This window comes from Haliotis rubra, unplaced genomic scaffold, assembly GCF_003918875.1.
Source record: "Haliotis rubra isolate DU_JTF1 unplaced genomic scaffold, ASM391887v1 Scf176, whole genome shotgun sequence".
Lineage (NCBI taxonomy): Eukaryota > Metazoa > Mollusca > Gastropoda > Lepetellida > Haliotidae > Haliotis > Haliotis rubra.
Window position 1 is genome coordinate 294,490 of NW_025765736.1, and position 16,561 is coordinate 311,050.

At 43.9% G+C, this 16,561-nt stretch overlaps 1 protein-coding gene across 2 annotated transcripts in view; it reads right to left on the reverse strand.

The window, feature by feature from the left end:
• Positions 1-298: 298 nt before the first annotated feature.
• LOC124273057 (nonsense-mediated mRNA decay protein 2-like) overlaps positions 299-16,561 on the reverse strand; it is a 29,951-nt gene continuing 13,688 nt past the window's right edge. Inside the window, exons 3-8 of one of the 2 annotated variants that reach the window (XM_046708267.1) lie at positions 8,485-8,556; positions 5,804-5,906; positions 4,552-4,630; positions 3,496-3,647; positions 2,595-2,729; positions 299-1,930 (exon numbers count right to left, since the gene is read on the reverse strand). In XM_046708267.1, the coding sequence (XP_046564223.1) occupies positions 1,696-1,930; positions 2,595-2,729; positions 3,496-3,647; positions 4,552-4,630; positions 5,804-5,906; positions 8,485-8,556 (776 nt within the window). In that variant the 3' untranslated portion in view covers positions 299-1,695. The remainder of the gene's footprint in view (positions 1,931-2,594; positions 2,730-3,495; positions 3,648-4,551; positions 4,631-5,803; positions 5,907-8,484; positions 8,557-16,561) is intronic. The other variant, XM_046708268.1, reaches the window with a different exon arrangement.

A 16,561-nucleotide genomic window follows, 5' to 3' on the forward strand; every position in this document is an offset into this window, starting at 1 on the left:
TCGAAAATACAGACTGGATAATGGATGCCGATTATATCAGTTATGACCAGGACCAATGACTGAGATGCTCCTGGTTAGGTCGCCTGGATCGGATGCCGATTTGATGACTTCCGTGACTTACAACAGGACTCGCCGCTGTCCATCCCAGTTATAATGTAATCACGTGATCACACCGGTCTCAAATTGGAGACGTGACAATGTAATCGTATAACGGACTGTGCATTACCTCGGTTCATCCTGGAGTCGAATGACTAACGATATGGCAGCCTTTCGACCACACTGTAATCAGACAAAACAGTTGATATAATGCTATTTAATTCTTGGGCGGTACATGCTGATTTGGTACTCAAGTGAGCGTGGTACAAACATTAAATCACTTCATTCAGAATGGACGGATCTTTGTCGGAACCCCATGATGTGTTCCGCTCATAGTGTATCAGTAAGAGTGAGTATGGTTTATCACCGCTTTTAACGATGTTCCAGCAATATCGCGGCGGGGTACACCCGAAATGGCTTCAGACATTGTATCCATGTGGGAAATCGAACTCGGATCTTCGTCATGACAAGTGGACACTTTGACCACTAGCCTACCCCACCGCCCCTTACCGACGAGAAGGTGTTAAGTTCATCATACGTTTCCTCCCCGTTCCAAGAAGGGATCGTCCCGTTCTTGAAGATGGTCTTAGGGCGGTCTTAGCACTAAGGCGATACTTACTCCCATCCCTTAAGATGGACTTATGGCAGTCTTGGCGCTAAGATGATCCACCATGACTCGCATCCTATAAGTTAAGGCGGACTTATGACAGTCTTGGCGCTAAGATTATCTTAACTCCCATCTTTTAAGATGGACGTATCGCTAAGATCGCTTTGAAGAAAGCAAGCGTTAACGGCGTGAGGCATATTTCACCCAACGTTATTGCCTGTAACAGGAAATATATACATATGTAGGTACACTGTATGTAGCGTGACTCTTGAACACGTCTGTAGATGACGAAACAAATGCATACATATAACAGTTCAACAAAAGTCGTGAAAATAACGTTAACATCAGTTGACGTATGGGGATCGTAGACTAAATTCCACACACAGCGCAGTGTCTCAGTGGTTTTGTAAGGCACGTATATATAGATGCACAAACATCAACTGGCTTACCACCATCGACACCGCTGATCTAACCTGCTTCTCCCCAAGACACCATTTTGGAACCTAAATGTTCTCTCTTCTAACTGACAGTAGTAAATGCTTTTCAAACCATGGCGATGTTTGACAGGAAACAGTAAGTGATAATCGCTAATATTAGCATCCATCTGCACAGTCGACGTCAACGTTGTTAACGACGTCGTGGCTACATATCCCAACAGTGAAACTCCATTGAGCTGGACCCGTCGTTCAGACAGTTTCTTGGGCATGTCTATTTACATATGGAACATGGTAAACATTGTATCGTTTATACTATCGTATAAAAGCTGTTTCAATGTATAACTGATGAACCTAACGCTCATATTTTAAATAATACTCACAATGAAATGTCTGTCATTATTAGAAATATCACTTTCTAAAATGCATTGACTGTCGTCTGCTTAACGCTAAATGCTGTACCAGCTGATAACTGAACATTATTTCCACGACACAAATGCTATGTACAATATTGCTATGGATTATTTACAACGTCTTTGCGCAACGCATGCGCAATGCCTAGTTCGCCTTGCCTTCCGCCTTCAACCCCTTCACGCACTCCACAACCGCCTTCCGGGAGCCGGGGGTATTCTGGAGGTAGGCGAAATATGCATTGCGCATGTGCGGGCGGTTCATTGGATGAACTTCATCAAGTTTGTCAAGATCCATGCGGTAGAAGTCTTGTTTTGTCCTGTTGTAATCTTCGTCGATTTTCTTGGTAGCGTTCTGGCTGTATTTGTCGCGGAGCTCCCTCCTTAAATGATAATAATAATGATAATACATCACTGAGCATGACAACAGTAATAGTAATAGCCCGCTTATATGGCGCTCATTTCAAGGCATATTGCCTGCTCGCGGCGCTACGTACATTACTACCTCCGGTCATAGGACACCATCGTATTTTTCGATACTTTTTCAACCCCCTGGGGATCATACAGCCATGCAACACGTGACGATTATACATAAAACTTGTAAGGTACTTACACGAGTTGTGAACTGTGAATGCTATTTAATTAATTAGTTGATTAATGTCTTAGCTAATTATACGTGGATATAATAAAGGACATAAATAGCACCGCAGAGCCAAATAAATGTAACACTATTTACACTTATACCATTCTCAATTATCCAGTTTATAATACATCCATCGCATTATAACAGTAAACCATTTGTCGACAGGGAACTGACTCCAGCAGTCAGCCTAGCTTACTGGAAACCGCACCGCCTCTGTCCGTTCATTAGCATATGTCAATACCGAATACTAATATTTCTATTTCATTCACAGAGCCACCTTTATTGAAGTAAACACTTTTGTTCAGTGAGGGATTATGTCGTTCCGGTTACTAGTATAAATGTTAGTATGGGCATGGACGTGGGCGTGATGGTAGGTTAAGTGGGCGTGGCGTGGCGTCACTTACCTGAGTTCAGGAACATCACTGTAGTATAAAGGTTTGGTGGCGTACTCCTTGGAGTCAAGCGTGACGACAGGGAACTTGGGCAGTCTGGTGCTCCCTTCCTTCTTGGAGCGCTTCTCGCGTTCTCTGATCTTCTCGCTGACCACAGAGAACAACACAATTGTAACAGTCATCTACTCAAGTAAGGCATGATGCATTCAGTTCATGGGATAAACCCGCTTTGAACATCTTTCAGTTAAGTAATGTCTCAACGTGAAAACAATTCACTTTGGATAATCCACAACCAAGGGTATGCTACAGACAGACCAAGGGTCAGGATCTGGTGCTTGTGGTAAGAGGCGACTAACGGGATCGGGTGGTCAGGCTCCCTGACTTGGTTGACATATGTCATCGGTTTCCAATGGCGTAGATAGATGCTCATGTTGTTGATCACTGGATTGTCTGGTCCAGACTCGATTATTTACAGACCGCCGCCATAAAGGTGGAATATTGCTGAGTGCGGCGTAAAACCTAACTCACTCACTCGAATCTGGTACTGAGATCTACCGTACGATCAAATGATTCTTTGTCGACTATACACGTGAAGGTCCGGGTTAGAATATTGACCTTTAGTAACCCATGCTTGTCGTAAAAGGCGACTAACGGGATCGGGTGATCAGGCTCGCCGACTTGGTTGACACATGTCATCGGTTCCCAATTGCGCAGATCGATGATCATGCTGTTGATAACTGGATTGTCTGGTCCAGACTCGATTATTTACAAACTCCGCCATATAGCTGGGAAATTGCTGAGTGCGGCGTAAAACTCAACTCACTCACTTTGTCGACTAAGGGAGGCAACTATGAACAGAATTACAAACATGGCGACTGAGCGCCCGTTATTCAAAGTAGATAGGTATACTTACTCTCGCTTCTCCATATCATGATACCTGCTGACGCCGCGTGCGGAGGTGGAGATGCGAGGCAGGAACTTGGTGTCCATGTTGTAGTCCACCCACGGGTCACACAGGCCGATAGCGGTCTTCCGGCTCACGAACCGGTGCTGTACCTCTTCCGGCTGCCACAGAGATCATGATGGGTATATATTACAATGACGGAAATCTGTCCTATAAGAAAGTATCACTCACATCAATATGTCTGCAGCAACAGTTGGTTGAGAATCTCAGCACAATTATGTACACGATGGAGATGAATCAGTGAGATTCTACGCCGCTTTGAAAAATATCTACAATTCGTCGAATTTGTGTACGCCACTTGTCGCAGGGTCACTTCTTTGGTGAAATTCTCTAACACTTGCATGAGCGGCAACACCACAGGTCATAATCGGGTAGAATCTGGAATTCGAACCCGCGACCAACTGAATTTGACCAGACAAAGGGACACACCTCCACAAGTGAGCGCCTTACAACAATGGTCTCGCATGCCAGAAAAGAAAGAGATAGCTGGCAACATTTAAGTCTCTCGAGGTCTCTTTCTTGGTGTATGTACTATTATACAAAGGCTAACCCTTCAAACAGTCATTACTGACTTGCAACTTAATAATCATAATATTCAAGGCGACATAATCGCTGATAGATAGGTATGTAATATTTGACCAGCAATGCACTCACTCACTCACTCACTCCAGACCTATGAAGATCCGGGTTAGAAGTGGTCTTCAGCAACTTATGTTTGTCGTAAGAGCGGACTAACGGGATCGGGTTTAAAGGCCGCTGACTTGGCTGATGCACGTCATTGTATCCCAGTTGCGTAGAACGGTGCTCATGATGTCAACCATTGGATTGCTGTATTGTAGATTCGATCATTCGCAGACCGCTTTCATAAAGCTGGAATACAGCTGAGCGCGAAAAACAAACAAACAGAACCACGCCTCTGCAACCAGCTCACACACCACATTAACCTTTTCACGCGGCCATTAACTCACCCATTCCACTCACTCACTCACTCACTCACTAACTCACCAGTTCCACCAGGTACCGGACGGTCGATGTGTTGTAGTAGGGCTCCAGGGTGTTGAAGATGTAAGGTGTATGTTTCTTACTGAAACAACGAGCGATGCAATCAGCCACTTCAATTATATATAACCCAGGGACACGTATTGATTATGTAGTCAGATCAATAACTGCCTTGCTTAGTAGATCAGTACTGCACTTCCTAATTGATGATGTGATCGGAGCCGTGTTCGATGGCGTGCATGTCGCTCCAGTTTTTCATACCACGCCATGATCACTTATGATCAGTTCCTATATATGTAGGCTTAACAAGGATCTGTTTATTGTTGTTTATGAGAGGTGAAAGTATGTTTTAACAGAATCTCTTCTTGGTATTTGGTTGGAATGGTTTCCTTGCAAATCTCCAAATCTTGTTATGTGTGATATTGAGAACTCAGTGACATATAACGTGATGGGGAAACCTAATCATGATTCAATAAAATATATTTATAAAAAAGCTATATATTTCGGGGAATACCAGAATTGTTGTTTGCCTTAGATTATGAAAAACAATAAATTATTTGCTTCACATGCTTGTTGCTTTTTCGCAAAATAGAAAAACTAAACAAAGAAACGGTCACCCATACACTGCATGTAGTACAACAATGTTCCTGTATCAAACACATCACCGTGGAATAACCACTGTTAACCACCATCAAACATGGGTATAAATGTTTTGTATCAGTATAATTGTACGTTCAACTAGTATTATATGGTTGAATGTTATGTATCCGTATTTTTCATGTTTCTCATCTCCAATCTCAACCAGCAACAGAGCAGTCGGGCGAAATTAAAACAAAATGGAAAACTAAGAAACATGTAATTCACTAATTGTGTAACGTATTTTATGAAATTGTACAATTTAGATACCACTTGGATACTGGGTGCCGATCCACAAAGCGTTCGTAACGTTACGACCTGTCGTAACTCTATAGTTCACCCTTGTCTTTGAATTAATTTATGATCTAGATCTAGTCACTTTACTTCGGAAACAATTCTTAATAAATGTAGGAGAAGGCTTAAGCTGACCCGATCTTTTTACAGTATTTTATCGCATCATGCAGGGCGTAAATTAACCAAGCGGCGGGGAAATTGAGATAAACGAACAAACATCTTTTGATCATTACGTCGGAATGGAAATTCAAGGCGTGTGGCAGATGGGAAACATATATTTTAAATACGGACAGCGTAAATGAGGATGACGTCACAACGGCCAACTTACATGTCAGGTTTGATTATTTTCGACTTCTCCCTCTTGAGCGCTTCCTCCAGGCGTTTGAGTTCCTCCTTGAAGAACTCCCTCTGTTTGGAGCGGCCATCGAACTCTACACATGTGTATATACACGGATTAGTATTTGGAACACATAAACTCACCGGAAGTGTTCGGTGACAAGTTCTGTACATTTAAACCGATAAAATTGAAAGTGTATATAGGTCCAACTGCATGATTGGGCAAAGGTAAAGGTCAAGGTCATATGCAGCCTTCAACAACGTGAACAGTGTGACTGACGTGAGATCAACGTCTCTTTGAATCATGATACAGTTTCATTATGACGTGTCAGTAGGATAGAGAGGAACACACGAAGTAATCCAGGTCTTAGGCGTTCGTGACGACGGGTGCTGACAAACCTAGAGAGGCATAATGAGCGTAAACCGAGATTCGAATTCATAGGGTTCTGGTACCACTAAGGGGCGCAACTCTAATGGGCTAATACCCATAGACCACTACGTTCCCTGTTAAAGTCCTAATTAACATATGTTCGGATAAACGCATCACAGGTAGGTACTAAATTCCCATTACCAGCTATAGACGTTCCCAAGGGTTCGATTCCCCACATGGGTATAATGTGTGAAGCCCATGTCTGCTGTCTCGCGGTGATATTGCTGGAATATTGCTAAAAGCGGCGTAAAACTAAACTCACTCACTCCCAAGGGTAATCGTCCAGGGCCCAGATTTTCGAAGCTCTCTTAGCGTTAAGATAGTCGTAAGTGCCATACATTAACATTTACTTACGACTATCTTAGGGCTAAGAGAGCTTCGAAAATCTAGGCCCAGGTATGTTTCCATAACGGGAGTTCGGGGTATTCAATATCGTTTACCTTTGTTGTTCATTGATATCAACATCGGGGCTATTACCTTCACACACGTCCCCTATTACTCAAACAGTGAAGCAATCACTCGTGTACATTGTTGTTTACGGGCATCGATCCCGAGAGTTGGCGAAACCTGCCAGAATGTCTCAGGTTGCGACGGTATATCGAGGCAGCTGTATAACCGGGTAGACAGCGCCAAGTGCTAACACATACACCCTTACATCTGAACCGCCTTGAAATCAATAGGAGGACTGTTCGAATATAATGACACGTTTTGATAGCTGTACTGAAAGATTGATAGGACTTTAAACGAATGTCGTCACAGGCATTGATGTTATTGTTAAGAAATGCCCCGTGCATTGTGAGCCCTGTACAGGATAGGTCTCTGTATGTCGGGTCTATAGTGACAGGGCGGTATCCTCAACGAGGATCTATACCTTGTGGGCACCGCTTCAATGTCGTGCGGTTATCATTCACTTCATAACTGCCTGATCACAATGACTGGGTTCAACAGTGCGACAAAATGTCAAGGTCTGTTTTCGAAACGCTTCTCGCCAGCGTTAATGTCTGGAACTGTTGGTGAATATATGTCTAATACATCTTAGAAATAGTCATCTTGCATACAGAAATATAATTATTGTAAATATTTTAATGAATGATTTTAAATCCACATACTAGTTTGACGGTTAAGCAAAGCATAAGCAGGGGTAGGTGTGATAGTATGACAGTCTAGGTCATAGAGCGTCCTTGGTATGTAAACATACTATTTTAATAAGTTTGGTCCGGGTTCGAATCCTATACTGATATACTTCATTGATATATTCTGGATGCCTTCCTCTCGTAGGTTTTAGGCCAAACCACCATAAAACGTAAACTGGTCTTGAATCTTAATATGTTACATCGTTGCCAACTTCATCACATCCGAGTCTCTTGTTTGGTGTGTTTGTTTACTGTTCAACGCAACATTGAGCAATATTCCAGCTATATGATGGCGGTTTGTAAATAATCGTGTCTGGACCATACATTCTAGTGATTGACAACATAAGCATTGACCTACGCAATTGGTCCAATTGACCTACACAATTGACAAGTCAGCGAGCCTGATTATTCGACCCGTTAGTCGCCTCTTACAACGAGCACGGGTTACTGAAGACCAGTTCCAACAGATCTTCATGAGAGACCCTCGACATAGGTCCATATTATAAACCGTGTTCGCTAATAGGAAATTAATCGATGCATAATAGATTTGTGTTAGGTACCCAGTGCCATGTTAGCATGCAAGTAAATCAAGACCGCAATGAGGGGATTATCTCCTGACTCACTTCGCTCACACGAGTCTCTCCATATGCAAATCTTACAAGCCGATTAAGAAGCTAAGCTCTTTCACATTGATCCTTCATAGCCATTAACATCTACATGTTACGTCCAACAGGGAATAAACATTAAAACGTCATTTCTTTGACTCGATATAACACTGTGTGGATCAACATCAAAGCCAGGGTAATGACATACAGACTAGCAGTATCCATCGACACTGGGTATTTTTGCCATTTCTTCACGTTGTGAAAGCAGCTTGCTATTATCTGCACTTAGCGTAATGTTAACCGTCGCTTTGGTATTGAGCCTCTACAAATTCTAAGAGGGTGTATTTAGCTTTGGTTATGAGGGTGGCTATATTGTTATGTAACCACGGTAACAACTTGGTTACAGTCTATATCTACATCAAGCAGTATTGCCATATATAGTTATTCGTGACCACTCGCCCTTTTCCGTATCTGTCCCGAGTGGTCACGAATGCGAAATAGTTACCGTGAGGCGTTTCCTCGGACGTTTCCTCTCTGGGACTCTTCTTTGTTGTCTTGCGCCCTTTACTCTTACCCCCTGTCACAATAGTGACGAAATAAACGTTACAACTCATATAAAGGTTATATAAGCTATGCTTACATTGTCAGCTATACGGTAATTCATTCCTTCAGTTAAGACGTTTCCTGTTATATGTCCAAAGAAAGAATGGTAAATGTTTGACGTACCTAACATTTATATGAGATTGATCCACAACAAAATTTTATTAGTTATCAGAATCTCACCATTCCTACAAAATACATGTATTTCTAAACGAAAATAATAAAATATTGAAAAATGACACGCACTTAGCTCATATTACACTGTGAGAAGACATTAAAACCTTTGAACGATGCTCCTCCATCCCCTCATCTTGGAAACTTAGATGAACAAATAAGTCATTTTTTGTTGCCTAAGGACATATTTAACCGTCAGCAAAGCCAAAGAGTGAATGAGTGAGTTTAGTTTTACGCCGCACTCAGCAATATTCCAGCTATATGGCGGCGGTCTGTAAATAATCGAGTATGGACCAGCCAATCCAGTGATCAACAGCATGAGCATCGATCTGCGCAATTGGGAACCGATGACATGTGTCAACCAAGTCAGCGAGCCTGACCACCCGATCCCGTTAGTCGCCTCTTACGACAAGCACAGTCGCCTTTTGTGGCAAGCATGGGTTGCTGAAGACCTATTTTACCTCGGATCTTCACGGGTCGCAAAGCCAAAGAAGTACAAATGCCTACGTTATTCAATTTTAAGGGAACCAGAAACATATGAAATTATGGGTAGCGGAATGATACCGGACTCTACTACAAAAGTATGGCGATTATAGTCAGGAATCTGGTGCTAGTTGGAGGAAGGTAACTAATCATTATCTATGGTTGAGAGATATGATTGTAATGGTTATAACTGGTTGTCAGGACATAGCTTCACAAAGCAATCGTAGGAGAACTGTGGAGGATTTACGTTTGCTGTACCTCCACTTTCAAGTGAGTGAGTGACTTTAGTTTTAGGCCGCACTTAGCAATATTCCAGCTATCCACTTTCAAGCTACTCTCAGCACATTCGTATCTCCGCGAACATTCGTAGCCCCTTTTGATATAAATTTATAATTGTCTCGATCTCATGCAGCCTCCATACATCAACAAAGATTTTATTATTTTAATGTAGATTTACAATCGGTTTAGCTCTACGACAATCGTCTCGCCCGTATACTTTATAGTACTTCAACAGAAATTCACGATTTTCTTTGCTTTATGAACATCAGAAATCCAGTTCATCAATACCGATTTACAATTATCTTAGCTCTACAAGAATCGTAGCATCGCTTTGGATAAAGCGGACCGCACAACGACTTGGGGCTGCGGGGACGCTGCATTTTGGACTGCTGCGTACCGGCCGGGTATTTGGGAAAAGAGGCACTTCTCGGTAATATTTGCGTACGTTGCTTCGTGATGGTTTTTGAGAAAAAAGAGTTAGGTCAAGACTGAGTCGTCAAACTTTTAGCGGTATGGTAGAGATCGCGCCGGCCCAGGCCGTAGCAAAATAAATTTGGGTAGCACATACCAGTGTGGTTACTGGATGGCGCACCTGGGTATCTGTAGAAATATAAACGACAAACATGGGACGCGCGATGCGGTTTAAATTGCGCTGGCAGTATCGCCATTTCTTTATGAATATATTCCACCCTAATATCAATTCCTCATAAAACTCGCTTCCATGGCCGGAACAGGAGGACGTATCGAACGGTCGACATAGCCGGTCTGCAAAACAAATCAAAGGGACTGGGTTGGCCGGAAACGTAAAAACGCAGGCTTAAACGTGCATGCGAGTCAAAATAGCGGCGGAAGGCGCGGTGGAGATGAAAACTGGCGACGGTGCTGCGGCATTGGGTAAAGAACAGATCAATCGTAAAGAGGTGCGGAGCAGACGGAAGGAGAGCAAACAGAGGCGGTGAGGATCGCGGGGATGCGGCACTTTGGGGCGGAAATCGCCATAAGATAGGAAAGGGAATCCGTTAAGAGCTGGAATAAATGTTAACTTCGATGGAAGTAAACCATTTTTGGGTCGTACGGGGTTGGGACACCGTAGACGCAGGCTGTGCGATGAAGGATGTCGGCGTGCTGCGTCCGGTATGGCGCATTGCCATTATAATCGGTGGCTAACAAAGGATGTTAATCGCCAATGATGCTCGTAGGTTGCGCATCGCGATAAAGTCATATAATTCGACTTAAGGCGATGCGGCATTGGGGCCGTGCGATGAGGCGAAAACATGCAATGATGGTCAATTACAAAATCGATACAACAGATATTATCGCCACAAACATATCGGAAGGCATCAGGGAATTCGTGCGCGGCGGTTCTTCGCAAAATCAGCGTCGCATCTAACGTACTTTTGCCGCGCGGTGGACCGCCGCGCTTTTCATTCACCGAGATGAACAGGCGAATGACGACAAAGACGACATGAACGGGCCGACTTCACCGAATTTCATCTGTCGCTCAATTTCACACTACCTAAAAGAGAATAATCTTAAGAGACGTGCCTGAACTTCCTCGGTACCATTCAACTAACTTAAACAAAACTCCGCTAATTTCCTGTTATAAATGTTTAAATAACGGCAGGATACGCGCGTTCGCGGGTTTTTGTATACCTTTATCAACTTCGAGGAGCGTTATAACACTTCGCGAAATGTCACTTTTCTTCGTCATACTATTGATCACCGAGGGTCGTGCGGGGGTCTTCATTGGGGATCAGCGTTTTCCGCCACTTCAGGTGAGTTCATACCAAACTATAGCGCTTCAGCACTTTCCGTTAACGACCATCGAAACTTTCTCCTGGGGACAAAGGATCTCCGAAATTAAGGCAACCCACAGCTCGCCCTCGACCATCCGACTTAGGTGGGGCCTTCTTCTTCTCTTGTCTGTTTTCGTATCTTTTTGTTTCCCTAACTGGTTCTTTTTTTCTTGACTCAAGCACTTGGTTTGGAAACTGGGAATTTTCTTTGCGGGTTCTTTGTCCACGTAACGTCAGTTTGCATCCGCGTGTATCGTCATTAATCGTCATTAATGCGGCACGACCTCTCCTTCATGCTCACTTCGCTACTTTTTAAGAGTCAGCTTTCCACATCGTTGTCGCCAGTTCACATATCTCTCTGTCAGTGACGCTCGTGACGTAGCCACAGATTTCTTATCCTGTTCCTCCTCTTCCCCTCTCGTCTCTGGGGCTTGTGCAGCGTCGACCGGCGCGTCTTTCACCTCAGGTTGGACGTCCTTTTCAGCACCTGATTCTCGAAGCCCTGAGAGAGACTGTCTGAATTACCCACGCTACCTCTGGACTGTGTCTTGATACTGGCCTGACTCTTGTCAGTTGTAGCAGAAGGAGGTATATCGGAGACTGTGGACTCCTTCCTCGTGTTCCCCCTGGCATCCCCCTCTGTCTGCTGCCCAGCTTGGACCTCTGTACTTTGTACAGTCTTTTCACCTGGAACTAAAGCAGACTTCTTGTCATCCTCGGCATCGTCTTCACTGTCTCCGCTTGTCCCGTCTTCGTCCTCGCTACTTGAGTCCTCTTCTTCCTCACTCTCCACACTTTCACCTTCATCGCTTTCAACCCTACCCTGTCCTCCCCATAACTTTATCTGTGACCTCACTCTCAACCTTAACCTCTTTATCCAAATCGTCATCCTTAACTGACTCACGAGTCACGCTTTCCTTCCTATGCTCAACCTCAACCTCCTCTCTTACCTCCGCTTTGTCCCTCTCGCCCACTTCCCCATCCTCATCAACGTCTTTTCCAACCGCATCTTTAGCCCCACCATTGTCAACCACCTCACTCTGATCTTCCGTTTCGGCCGTTTCTTCTGCATTAACGTCTGATTCAACACCAACCTCACCCTGCTCCCCATCAACATCGTCATTGGCAACATCCTCCTGGACCTCTTGTTTCACCTCATCCTCATCCTTTTCCTGAACTTCATCCACTACCTTTTCCTCAACTTCAGCCTCTCTGTTTTCCTCAGCCTCATACCTAACCTCTTCCGTAGCATCGGGTTCATTCCCGTTCTCCTCATTCGGTATTTCCTGCTGATCGCCATCTTGTCGGTTGGCCTGGCTGACAATCTCGATCTCATCCTGGCTATGTGCAGTGTCGGATTCCGGATTCGATTGTTTCCTAGGAGCCTTAACGTACACGGTTGATATCGGCGGCCGGCCTCTCGTGGCTTCACTCTCAGAATGACTCAAACTAGACGTTTCAAACTCAATGTCTCCATTTTCATCCTTCTTACGACCATCCAGTGAGGAGGACTCCTGGTATTCCCGACTGTCTATATCTCGCTGCCAGGACGCTTTCTTGTCGTCTTCGGCATTTCCTCTTGAATCCTTGGCCTCTGTAGAATCTGTTCCAGTCACTTCATGTGATCCATTCTCTGACTCTCTCCTAGCTGGCAACCTTTCATCTGTATCATTGCAATCGTTTCCTTGTTGTAACTCGCTGCCCTGATTTGAATGTCCATTTTCCACCAGCAGCTCTGGCCGTTCATCTACCCGAATACTACCTGTTTCCTGTAATTCTTCACCATTTTCCTTATCATCTGAATTACTTGTTACCCGTTCCTCCCCTCTACTCTCGTCATCGCGAGACTGTAAAGCTGGTCCTTCTTCAGACAAACTTGACGCCTTATTGTCTGAACCAGCGCCACTATCAGCATCACCTTCACCTTTATCTTCACCTTCACCAACATTTTCACCTTCACCTTCAGCAGGCCTTTCTTGTGGGACTTGGTCCGGGTCTTCAGTCAGGGGTTGAATGTGTTCCGACCTAAGGTCAAGTCTTTCCGCTATTCTACTGTCGGACGTTTCCTCCTGAGTCTGTGCCTGTGAAGGGTTAGAATCGTTCGTATCCATACGTGTGTTCACTGTCTCAGCATGTTCCTCCTCTCTGCCCGGCGTGTCGGACTTCTCAGTCTGTGTTTGGCTACGTTCAGGTGTTGTACTATCACTGTCTGGAGAACTTTGGTCATGTGATTTGGCTTGTGTTTCCTCTGTTTCCGTTCTTTCATCGAGGCGGTTATGGGTCTCCTCCTTTTCTGATTTATTCTCTTGTGACTGATTAAGATCTTGACACTGTGACTGGCTAATTTCAGTCGTGACGTCATCGGCCTTATTTTCCTCATCCCGGAACCATCATTCCTAGATTGTAATTCATTCTCACTTCCTTCTTCCTCCTTCTCCTTTCCCCGATGTGATTATCTCCCCTTAACGCAATATCCTGACCCTTATCGTCCGCAGACTTGTCAGTGGCTGTGTCCTCTGAACCCAGCATAGCATTTCGTGATCCAGAATCATTGCTGCTATTTCTGGCATCGACATGTTCACCTGAACGTTTCTCCCTCTGCTTATTGTCACTGTCGTCCACGTGGTCCCCCAGTTCCGCCCGTTCCCCTTGTATAGCAGAACCTGTCTGCTCTACGTCACTACCTACACTGACCTTCGCTTCGTCCATACTTTCTTTACTCACAGGTTTACTACCGGTATTTGGTAAACTTCCATCGTCATTACTCCCATCCTGCCCTGATTCTGGCTCAAGCGCGTCCATAGCAGAGGCTGGTAATCAAATCAAAAACAGCTGATCACTGAGATGGTTACTTACCGGGGTCGGCTAGGAAATGGCGGCGGAGAATAGGCGAAGCTGTAGCGAGCTAACAACACATCAAACTGACACAAACAAGCGAAATAAAGAGGAAAGTCAGCACAGAAATATATATTGCCATAGCGACGAAAACGTTGCTAGGAAACACGACAGGGTTTTGGTTTGGAAACAACGATTCAGTTACATCAGCCCGTGATCAAGCCTTCATTCTCTATAACGTTGTTGATCTTTTACACCACAAAACAATATCTGGTGGTAAACCAGCCCTCGATAATGCGATGGAATTAATACATCTTTAACAGAACCAGGCGTATCATCAGACATTGATTAAATGTTAATGAAAAGTCAGTTGAGAATTAATGTGCAACAAAACTATCAGCATTGAAACTACTGTTTTATAACGTTGTTGATCTGGTGTATGTCATGGGCACAACAGGTTGACGTTTAGTGTGCGGGCTCAACACAGGGTCGGTGCATGGGGGATGTTGAGGAGTCTTATTACAGGTCACCGTCAGCGTGACACGTAAGTTCTGCACAGGGTTGGTGCATGTAATGACACTGTGAGGAGTGTTGTCATGTGGTTATAGTCATCGTTTGGGCTCTCGACAGACGGGTGCATGCAAAGGTAATGCAGAGGAGTTGTCAATCAGCAGTCGTAGGAATTAGGGTCACTGTGTGGTACAAAATGTGCTTGGGGAACGCTCTTACTTGGAATCTTGCTTCGTCTCGGGGCTCGACTTACTCAAGACAATTGTACAAGGCTGCTGCTTCACAACGCGGTGTTTGGGACAGCCATTGTTTGCTAGGGCATGCTCTCATCCCAGGAATATCATTGTTACAGTTTAGGGACATTTGTTTTCTGTAATCCCACGTCGCCGGAGTTACTCAAACAAACGTCCACAACGGGGGGCGGGGTTATCCTAGAGATTAATGCGGTTGATTCTCCAGGCAGAATACTCTATGAATATAATGTGTGCATTTCATTTCTAGTGTCCTCAGTGAGAATATTGCTGAAATCAGCGTAAATCCCACCCATACACCTAACACATCGATGTCATGTGTAATACCCATTCACCGGAACGTTGTAAGCACCTTATTAACGTTGTAAGAACCTTATTATCATGTAATATACCTTCTGGCACACCTGTTTTCGCTGGTTGAACACTAGCAGTTGAACTTACAGCTGCGGGATGGTTTGTAGTGTTCATGTTGCCTATGCTCTAGATGTATTAAAGAGGAAAGCGTGGATAGTTGACTTACAATGCCTAAAATGTATAAAACTGACATAAGCTGTCTACTTCGGAAGTTGGAGTAAATCTAATCGACACTGTTCTACTTTTACAGGACTTACTGCGCATGTTGTAACGAAAAATAAAACATAATATTTACACAACAAAACTGAAATAAATAAAGGTATTATTAACCACATCATGCACCCTTAGAAACGTAAAAAAGCTGGGTTAGTGTAAGCTATAAGTTAGCGCCTGTACATAGATATATCATGGATATATGGATATATATAGACAGAATAGTTACTGGAAGATTTGTCCCATCAGGGACCAACTGACCATTTTGTATTGTAAGGAGAAGGGCATATTTATTTCGTTCCCCTCACTTTTGTTTCAGAAGTGATAGACCTTATAATTTATCATCCCAACTGGCGTCATAGGAGGTATCGCTTGATTTTGACCACGTTACCTACTAGGATTCAATTCAATTGCATCAGAATCCTTTGTAGATAACTGTGACGTCACACTGACATTATCTGACTGTTAGACATGTCAGCTGTACTTAATACATGCAAGGTACTGGCTGTTACTGTTATTAAAAGTTGAAGAATGGTTTTGGATGATAAATATAATCTCATTTTATATCAAGTGGATAAAAGTTTAGAACATTTAAACTTTCATCGATGCGCGTTGATATATTTGATATCAAATTGACTCAAGTGAGATTCTCTGTCAGTACAAAATGTCCACAATCTGCACACCCGAATATTAAACGGTAGGTCGTATAGATAAGGTGACGAAGTGGCCACTCGAGTGTGTTCTGTCATGCCCGGTAAGGAGTGAGTGAGTGCGTTTAGTTTTACGCCACACTCAGCAATATTCCAGCTATATGGCGGCGGTCTGTAAATAATCGAGTCTGGACCAGACAACCAAGTGATCAACAGCATGAGCATCGATCTGCGCAACTGGGAACCGATGACATGAGTCAACCTGCCAGGTAAGGAGGGTACATTGGTTTACAGAGGCCCGTACAGTGACCTTTTCATATCAGACCACAGTAGTTTCGTGACGCATATATCATACAGGAGGCACACATCCATTATCCAGATAGACATGCTATGTATAGCCTTGTTGCAAGTCCCATGTTACAGAGGCATCGTAATAA